The sequence below is a fragment of the Notolabrus celidotus genome, chromosome 9 (assembly GCF_009762535.1).
Source record: "Notolabrus celidotus isolate fNotCel1 chromosome 9, fNotCel1.pri, whole genome shotgun sequence".
In the NCBI taxonomy this organism is placed as follows: Eukaryota; Metazoa; Chordata; class Actinopteri; order Labriformes; family Labridae; genus Notolabrus; species Notolabrus celidotus.
The window spans coordinates 36,240,216-36,250,098 of record NC_048280.1 but is presented as its reverse complement, the minus strand read 5'-3'; the positions used below and the strand labels follow the sequence as shown (position 1 = coordinate 36,250,098).

The window sequence follows — 9,883 nt, the reverse complement described above, 5'->3', positions numbered from 1 at the left end:
AAAATATTTCACAACTGCTGATTAGAGATGTAAATAAAAGGTAAGCTTCATGCATGGGCAGGTGAGAGCTGAACAGTTCAATCCAGCCCTGCTCTGGTGAAAGTTTCAGCAGAGCTCTGACGATCGAGCACGAATCCTCTGTCACAGTCAAAGACGATAAAGAAGAGTCTGACCACAGTGACTGTTTTAAGAATGAAACCTCCAGTCTCAATGAGATCATGTTTTAAATAAAGGTTCATTAAAAAAAAAGAATGTATTAATTATCTCATTCAATGAGTATTTGTGCTTTAACATAAAGAAGCTGCCAGCTGTAGTTTACCTGACTCATACGTTCATCTGTTTTAATCTATCATGAAACATAAACAACAACTTACATGCAAAAGCACAAAATCAGCAAAGACATAAGCGGTACTATTTTGTCCACAGGGGGCACCAAAATCCACACATAACAAAAGTTCCTCACTGGAGCTTTAAATAACTGAAATAAATAATGCAAAGAGGGCAACAGGTGAGCTGTGTGACGACACCTGAGGACAGTTTCCTGTAGTACCTGTCCTGTCCTGGTGTCTGCACTGATGTCCTACACAACACACTCATTCTGACCAGCACCTCTGTATTCAGGATTTCATTACACAGACCTCTATCTCCTTTTTGTTTTAGTGATTAATGGCTTTGGAAATGAGGGAAACCTCGGTGTGATCGAAAGAATAAATAGAGGTTCGAATGAATGAATGAATGAATGAATTAAATAGAATCAGAAATACTTTATCTATCTCGGGGAGGGAAATTTGGGCATTACAGAGCTCTTATAAACAGTATGTAAGAAAGTTAGATATTATTGGAAGAAGGAATAAAATAAGATATGAATACAAATACAATAAAATAAAATAAGGATCAAATAAAAATAATAAAATACAATAAAGATAAAAAATAATAAAGTATATACATAAAATAAAACAAAGGTCAAGTAAAATAAAATAAATTAAATTATAAAATAAAATAAAAAATAAAACAAAATAAAATAAAATAAAGTATAAAATAAAGCTAAAATATAATAAAGGAAAGTATACATAAAATGAAATAAAGGTAAAATAAAATAAGATAAATATAAAATAAAATAAAATAGATAATAACATAAAATAAATATAAAATACAATAAAGGAAAGCTACAGATTGTGGGTCACAGTATCTTGAAACACAGAGCTCCTGAACCCTGTCCTCTGTATAGAAGACAATGATTGGTCTTTAAAAATGACTTCATTCTAATGCTGCTGTAAAACATACAGAGTCATTATTTTCATGTTTTGTAATTTATTTAAAGGAGCAGTAATTTTTTGGGATTAAACATCAAATCATACTGACAACAGAACATCTTACACATGGACAGGGAACACACTTTACTGCCTAATTTTCAAAGCAACAAAATGAGAAGAAGAAGAAGAAGAAGAAGAAGAAGAAGAAGAAGAAGAAGAAGAAGAAGAATTCCTATTCAACTGTGGCTCTGTTATTGAAGCACACAAAAAAAACACTGACATGAAGCTTTGAAACTGCAGAGAGATGATCAGAGAGTGAGGTACCTGTGCATTGTAAGAGACTTGGCCTTTCATATGTTCGTCATAGCTTATAATAAAACAGAGCAGTGATGATAGTCATCTCAGTCTCTCCTGCTGTGAATCACTTTTGTACACAAAGGTTTCCTCAAAGGTAACAACACAAAACACACGTTCAGAACTTCTGAAAGAGCTGCTTGGTTTTATTAACACATGTTTATTATTTCATGATGAAAAACTGATGAGACTTTCTGTTTAGTTGGTTTGAATAAATGTCTGCATGTCCCATGATAGCAGCCAGCAGGTTTGCTGTGTTTCCTGTTTAGTGGTTAATACATGATCTCAATAACCAATCACAGAGGGTTTAACCTGTGAGCTATATCACAGAGCCACACCCCATAACGCGATTTATGATAACACCTAAAATGTTGAGTGTAGCTCACTAACATCTCCGCACTTGAAAGACTCACATCTTAATATCATCGTTTCTTCATGTTTAATCCTCCAACACACACTCTCGCATTTAAACCATTAACGGAGAGGTTATGACGTCAAAGGGTTAGGTGACATCAGAACCGCAAACACCTTCAGTTTCATTTAATTCATTTAGGTCTAATTTGTCAAACACAATCCCAAAATACAAATAATAATCATTAATAACATGTTTATTATTTTAATGTAATTTAGACTTAATCTTTAGAGAATAAACGAACATTAAGAAAAAATATGAAACAGTGAGTTTTATTTTCACACGAGGCCTTCCGTCTATATCTCAGTGATTAAAGATCCTACCTATCTATCTGTCTGTCTGTCTGTCTGTCTGTCTGTCTGTCTATCTTTCTGTCTATCTGAATGTTCCCTCGTGACTTTAGAGATGTTTGCGTGCATGCACATACTGCATGTTTCTTTAAAAGCTGCTGTCTATGTCCTCTGTCTGTCCGTCTGCAGCGCGCAGAGGTTACTAACACAAGAGGGCGTGTTAGTGTGTGTGGGTGTGTGTGTGTGTGTGTGTGTGTGTGTGTGAGAGAGAGAGAGAGAGAGAGAGAGAGAGAGAGAGAGAGAGGGAGAGAGAGAGAGAGAGAGAGCGTGTGTCAGAGCTGATGATGCTGCGGGTCCCGGCCTGTACCCGTTCTGATTCAGATGTTCTCTGCAGAAATAAACGCTGGGTCCAAGTTTCCTTGATATAGTCTGTTATTTTTAGGGTAACCGTCTCTTTTTGGAGTGATCCCTCAGAGGAGGAGGGTGTCTGGAGTCTCAGTTCAGCTCTTTTGTGACTGTATGATAAGTTAACATTTTGAGGTTTGGTTTTATATAAATGAAATGCAACATATTATTTAATGAGGCCTGTATCACACCGTACAGGCTCACACACACCGCCTGTGCCGCGTCCTAAACATGCGCGTAAAAGCGCGAGGCCATATTTAAAAAGAGAATCATAATTAAATTCGTTTATAAATCGTCTCCTGTAGAGTCCAGAAACGTTTCCTCCATGGCACACTGTGTCTGCAGTTAGACCGTTCAAATAGAAACAATAGTTGAAGTGTGAGTCTAATTTTAAGGAAACGAGAGCGCGCGCAGCCGCTACACACTCACAACCAACCGGGGGAAAAAAACAACGAGAAAAGAGAAGAACTGGAAAACAAATGATATGCAGCAAGAAGTGTGCCAGTGTGTGTGTGTGTGTGTGTGTGTGTGAGTGTGTATGCATGTGTGTGTACGCGCGCGGTGCTCAGGCTCTGCACAACCAATCAGCTGCTCATGCAGATGACGTGCTGCTGTCCTACGTCAGCCCGCCGCTTGTCATGCAGGATCAGAGCTGCACACACACCGGCATCAAACACACACATACACACTCTCTCTCCGAGCCGGACACGCAGCCCCTGGCCCGGCAGCCCAGCCCGGCAGCGGAGGACTAACCCCGGCTTCCAGGACCCGCAGCCCGCTGAGACAGTGGACCTCACCGCGCCTTACTTTGTGGACATGGGAGACATGGGGGACCCGCCGAAAAGTAAGAAAACTTCTCCGGGGTTTGGGCCGCGAACATCGGACTGAATTCAGCTCAACTTTGGGGGGTATTAGATGTTTGATGCTACAGGCTGGAAACAGGTTCAGTCGGCCTGCTACACACAGAGGATCCCTTTAACACACTTTGAGTTTAAGTCTGAGCCGAGGATAAAGACACAGGAGGGAACACGATTTAAGACATTTCAAAGCAAAATAAAATTTCAGTAAATATAATAATGAAAATAACAATATTAATAATAATAGTATTATTATTATTGTTATTAATAATAATAATAATAATAATAATAATAATAATAATAATAATAAAGGGAAATAGAATAACTGTTTCATAATTTAGAGGCCGATAATTAGAGATGAGTTGTTAACAGTGTGTATGTGTGTGTTCGTGTGTGTTCGTGTGTGTGTTACAGAGAAGCGGCTCGTGTCTCTCTGCGTGGGCTGCGGGAATCAGATCCACGACCAGTACATCCTGCGGGTCTCTCCGGACCTGGAGTGGCACGCCGCGTGCCTCAAATGTGCCGAGTGCAACCAGTACCTGGACGAGTCGTGCACGTGCTTCGTCCGGGACGGAAAGACGTACTGTAAACGGGACTACATCAGGTAGGACGGGCCGAGCCGGGCCGAGGGGACCCTCTGTGTGAAACACGAGCTGGAGCTGAACTGCCTGGATTATTATTCTTATTTTTAAATCTATTTTTAGGATCCAGTTTATCCGGACCGATCACAGCCACGCGCAGATGTTTCTATTCGGTTTAGATATCAAATATCAGGATCAGAGTCATCTTTAAAAGCACATTCATCCTGAGGAAAAACAACAGTATTTAATGTTTCCGAGTTTATGAAAGATGTAGGTTATACAGCTGAAACAATGAGCATCAGGGCCACATCATTTATTTATGATCATTGATTATGATCAGACTCTCCAGCTGTGACAGATGGACCTGCGGAATATGACAAACACGCAGACTGGACTTTATTTCATGTCACAGCCTCAGCATTAATAACTGATATTATTCTAAAGACGCATGTGAAGGATTATTCCTTCAGAACACCGACAGGCCTTCAGCTTGTCTCATAATAACTCTCTTGTTTTTATTATTTCAAAACAATTCAGAAAATATCATCCAGAAAATAGACTTCATATTTATTCTTTTAATTTGATCATGAACAGGATTTTGTTACCACTTCCGATGTGATACATTTACTGTAATAATAATTCAATTAATACTGCCATTGAGTTTACACATATTTATTATAACTAGGCCTACATTATAAATGTGCTTTTCTTTAAACCACTACAGTTTATTATTATTATTATTATTATTATTATTATTATTATTATTATTATTATTATTGTTGTTGTTGTTGTTATTGTTGTCGTGTCGGTGTCGGTCTGACCGGAGCGTGCGTGTGTGTGTCCCGCAGGTTATACGGGATCAAGTGCGCTAAATGTAACATCGGCTTCAGCAAGAACGACTTCGTGATGCGGGCCCGGTCCAAGGTCTACCACATCGAGTGTTTCCGCTGCGTTGCCTGCAGCCGCCAGCTCATCCCGGGGGACGAGTTCGCTCTGCGGGAGGACGGGCTCTTCTGCCGGGCCGACCACGACGTGGTGGAGCGGGCCAGCCTTGGCGCCGGAGACCCGCTCAGCCCGCTGCACCCCGCCAGACCGCTGCAGATGGCAGGTAAAGTCCTTGGGAGGGGGGGGCAGAATCGCACTCTGTTTGCTGGGATAACTATCGGCCCAGACCTGCTGTCTGTCTGGATGTGTATGTCCTGTTTTACTGCAGTCCCGCAGCTCTTTCTTTCTTTCTTTTTTTTTTGTTTGCTGGATTTCGTTCAGGTGTTAAAACGAACAGATTCTCCGCTTTGCCTCTCTGATGTTTCAGGTTGGGATGAAGCGCTCCTCCTGTCCTGCAGACTCAAACTGACCGTCAGAGAGATTTATTGTTTGATGCAGACTTTAACTCAACCCGCTCCCGGTGTCAGCACTAACAGTTGGAGCTGTCCTGTCTTATGTTTTCATATAAAGTCGGTCTAGTTTTCTGCTGCACCAGTCTCTACTTTTACATGTTCTTTCGCGCATACCTCCGCGCAGTCAGTCCGGGCTCAGTAGATTAGATAGAGCGGGCGCTGCTGTCAGAAATACACCGACTTATCACTGAGCAGGAGGAGGGTGGGGGTGCATGGTGGTTGTGGGTCCGGGGTGCGCCTGGTCTCCTAAAGAAATACTGCAGAGCTCTGCAGGTCTGGGAGGGTGTGAGGTTTTCTCTGGAGCAGCCGTGCTGGCTTTAAATGATACAATGTTAAATTAAAGCAGCTTTAATTCTTTGTGGGGATAAAATATGTTGAGTATAATTTTTTCCCAACATTAAGTGAAGCTCAGAGACCCTCAAACCATGACCCTTCCCTGCTGGGTTATTATTTTAGCAGACTTTAGAGACGAGGTGTAGAAATGTTCTGCTCTTACGCAAAGCGCTCGGCTCTGATCTGGACTGGCCTTCAGTGTCAGCTATGTGTTTGAGAAGCGGGACATTATAATGAAACTTTTTCATTTCACTGCAGCATACAGAACCTAAAATGTGAATATAAGAATAAACTAAAGTAGCCTGATGACTGTAAAGGTTGTGCGTAATGCTCTGTGGGAGCGCTCGGGGCCTACAGCCGAAATACTTCAGTAGACTCTGATCCCTGTCCCCTCAGTACTCAGCTCCTCTCAGTCCGTGTGTCGGCCTGTCCACTCATATATTTTCTCCTTTCTCCTCTTTTTCTTGTCCTTTCCAAACAGCAGAACCAATCTCGGCCCGGCAGCCAGCGCTGCGGCCTCACGTGCACAAGCAGCCGGAGAAGACCACGCGGGTCCGGACGGTGCTGAACGAGAAGCAGCTGCACACTCTGCGGACCTGCTACAACGCCAACCCGCGGCCCGACGCGCTGATGAAGGAGCAGCTGGTGGAGATGACCGGCCTCAGCCCGCGGGTCATCCGGGTCTGGTTCCAGAACAAACGCTGCAAGGACAAGAAGAGGAGCATCCTGATGAAGCAGCTGCAGCAGCAGCAGCCCAACGACAAGACGGTGAGAGGGCGGAGGGAGGTGGAGGGATTAACTCCAACTTTTACATCCAGGAGCTTTTTTTTTTTTTTTGGCTCGAACAGAGTGAATGTATATGATCGGACACACACACACACACACATAGAGAGAGAGAGAGAGAGAGAGAGAGAGAGAGAGAGAGAGAGAGAGAGAGCATACATATATACTGCATCTCGGCCTGCTCCATTATTAACAAGGCTCCATGTTTAACCCCTCACTATCAGACTGGACTCTTCTGATGCGCCATCAGACCTGAAGAGAGGTCTTTAATTCAACACAACACAACACCTCTCTCTCTCTCTCTCTCTCTCTCTCTCTCTCTCTCTCTCTCTCTCTCTCTCTCTCTCTCTCTGTGTGTGTGTGTGTGTGTGTGTGTGTGTAGAGTTTACTTCTGCTCAGTGTGACGGAGCTGGAGGCCGCGCTCTCTTTCCACTCATATTCATCTGTTTGTGTTGACTTATTTGTTTACATGTTTATTGATTGTTCTAATGACTGACAGGAGTTCATCTCAGGCCCCCCTCCTCTCCACTCTCCCTCTCCCTCTCTCTCTCTCTCTCTCACACACACACACACACACACACACACACACACACACACACACACACACACACACACACACCTTATCACCTGCCCCTTCATAGAGATATGTAGGCTCCTGTGTGTGTATTCTGGTTCTGACCCGCTCCCCTCCTCTCTCAGAACATCCAGGGCATGACGGGGACCCCGATGGTGGCAGCGAGTCCGGAGAGGCATGACGGCGGCCTTCAGGCGAACCCGGTGGAAGTTCAGAGCTACCAGCCGCCCTGGAAGGTCCTCAGTGACTTCGCCCTGCAGAGCGACATCGACCAGCCCGCCTTCCAACAACTGGTGCGTCATTTCACTGCGCACAGTCACTTTACATGTGTTCTTCGGGTTTTAGATGAAATGATCCGAAATATTCAGACTGATCTGGAACATGTTCCGTGATGATGTGACCGTGCAGGCCCGAGAGTCACTGTGCTCGGACTGTGGGGTGCAGCCTGTCAGGGTTCATTTATATATAATAAATTCAAATTATTCTCAGTATTAATCTGGCTGGTTCTCCACACACGAGTTGTTCTCTCCATCACTGTTAGCCGTGATGTGATGATGCGTCCTGGTGTCTCCGCGCATCATCTCGGGGATAAAACGGGTCGGTTTCATGTTGATGCAGATATTTTCTTAATTTAAAACATCATTTAAAAAAATGTTTTAATTTTTAAAGATTATGTTTTTTTGAGTCACAGAGTGAACAGTATTGTTTTAACGAGGCTGCGCGCTGGTCCAGCGTTGAAGGGTTTATTCCCAGCCCTCAGCATCACACAGGATCCAAACCAGCTCTCCACTTTGTATTTATAAAACACGTTACTGTACAGATTACCAGATAAATATCAGTCTGAATGAAGGCCGGCTCTTATCTTAGACTGCCCTGCTGTGTTAACTCACACTCAGGCCGTGGTGGAGAACTTTGTATTCTTGTTTTAGAATGACGCATCACAGACAGATACAGAGTCCTCAGACTTCTTAAACCAGCTCAGACTGAAGGTGGACACAGAACAGCACGACGTGTCCCTGCGCCACGGTCAAGTGGGATAGTGTTATTATGACAGGATGACAGGATGTGGAGGGAGAGTCGATCCGCTCTCTGGACGCGGGTTTATTCATTTTAACAAATAACTTCGTTCACAATCAAAAACTGTTCGTGATGTTTGAGGACAAAATGAGGACGCAGAGTTTTAAAAACGAAGACCTGGCCTCCTGCGCTGCGCACTCTTCCCCTCACGGTCAGAGAGCGAGGTGCATGATTTCAGATGTTTTACTTTAGCCTCCTCTACATGTCCTCCTCTTGGACACATCTGTCTTGTGTGTGTGAGAAGTTTGAGTGTGTGTTTCTCACGCAAACACGTTGATCATCAGAGCAGCACCAGGCTGCTGTTCAGAGAGTGTTTTCCATCTCAGGACAGCCTGTCAGTGACACGGATGAGGGACATGTTGTTCACTTTGATGGATCTCAAACACCATCACACTGTCGCACTGAGGTCCGGCAGGCGGAGGGAGCCCTCCATAGAAAAGGAAACCGGTGAGGGTGTCAGGATGTTCTCAGTGTCCCGCATGTGTCTGATTCTGTCTCCTCTGTCCCGCAGGTCAGTTTCTCGGAGGGGGGGCCGGGCTCCAACTCGACGGGCAGTGAGGTAGCGTCCATGTCGTCCCAGCTCCCGGACACGCCGAACAGCATGGTGTCCAGCCCCATCGAGGCCTGAGCGGACACACCGCCTAGTTCATCCCCCCACCCCACCCGGACCGCACCAAACAACCCCCCTGGTTGTATTTTGACACTGTGAAGACAATCATGGGATTTTACCACGGACACCATCCCGCCGTGACGCGTCACCACGGCCGGTGCTGCACGTTCACGCGCCCGGTTCCAGTTGCCAAACGGAGACGCGAAGCGGACTCTGTCTTTATCGGAGACACACCTGAACCTGAACCTGAACCTGAACCTGCTGAGCGCGACTTTAAACACACAGACTTGTGATTTTTTTAATCGGACCCCGCTCCTCTTCATGATCAGACCCGGAGGAAACAGCACTGCTCTTCATCTTTAACCACCATCCTCTTCTTCATGACCCGAGTACTAAAGCATTTGCAACAAGGTATACCTCTATTTTGCCACAAGCTTCGTGGGACATTTGTGTGAGTTAGTGTCCGTCCGACAAGATTTTTTTTCTTTCCCAAAGATGTGTATAATTATAATTATTATTATTATTATTATTATTATTATTATTATTATTATTATTATTAAGTTAAAAAAAACGTTAGCTCTGGAAGAAAATGTTTCGTTTGTTCCCGTGCAACAAAAATTATTTATTATTTATTGTCGACAAATTTGCCACCTTTTGTGTAACTTTCTTAACTGAAGTAAAAAGAGAAGAAAAATGACTGGAGTTTGGTCTGTGGCTCTTTATCACAGGGGCGTGTTGGTAATGATCTGGATAAGGAAGATTTGAATCATCTTTAGGTGTATTTTCCCTCTCTGTGGACGTTCACACATGAGGCGGAACATCACATCCATTAACCGGCCTGATGGATGCTTAACTGGGTGTCATGTTGGGCCCGGTGCTGTCTCAGTTTACCTGCTTTAACAACAAACTCCACACACAACATCCAAACCTCTGCCTCCCCTGCTCTTATTTTAACCA

General features: G+C 43.9%; 1 protein-coding gene across 2 annotated transcripts; it reads left to right on the top strand.

The window, feature by feature from the left end:
• The first annotated feature begins 3,335 nt into the window (after positions 1–3,335).
• On the top strand, positions 3,336–9,589 carry isl1 (ISL LIM homeobox 1). Of its 2 annotated transcripts, none has more exons than XM_034692363.1 (6): positions 3,336–3,558; positions 3,986–4,175; positions 5,001–5,260; positions 6,367–6,650; positions 7,365–7,532; positions 8,828–9,589. In XM_034692363.1, the coding sequence occupies exons 1-6, from the start codon at positions 3,531–3,533 to the stop codon at positions 8,942–8,944; spliced, it is 1,047 nt and encodes a 348-aa protein (XP_034548254.1). In that variant the 5' UTR covers positions 3,336–3,530; the 3' UTR covers positions 8,945–9,589. The 2 variants fall into 2 exon arrangements, with proteins under 2 accessions (XP_034548254.1, XP_034548253.1); XM_034692362.1 differs by having other exon boundaries at positions 6,364–6,650.
• Positions 9,590–9,883: the final 294 nt, after the last annotated feature.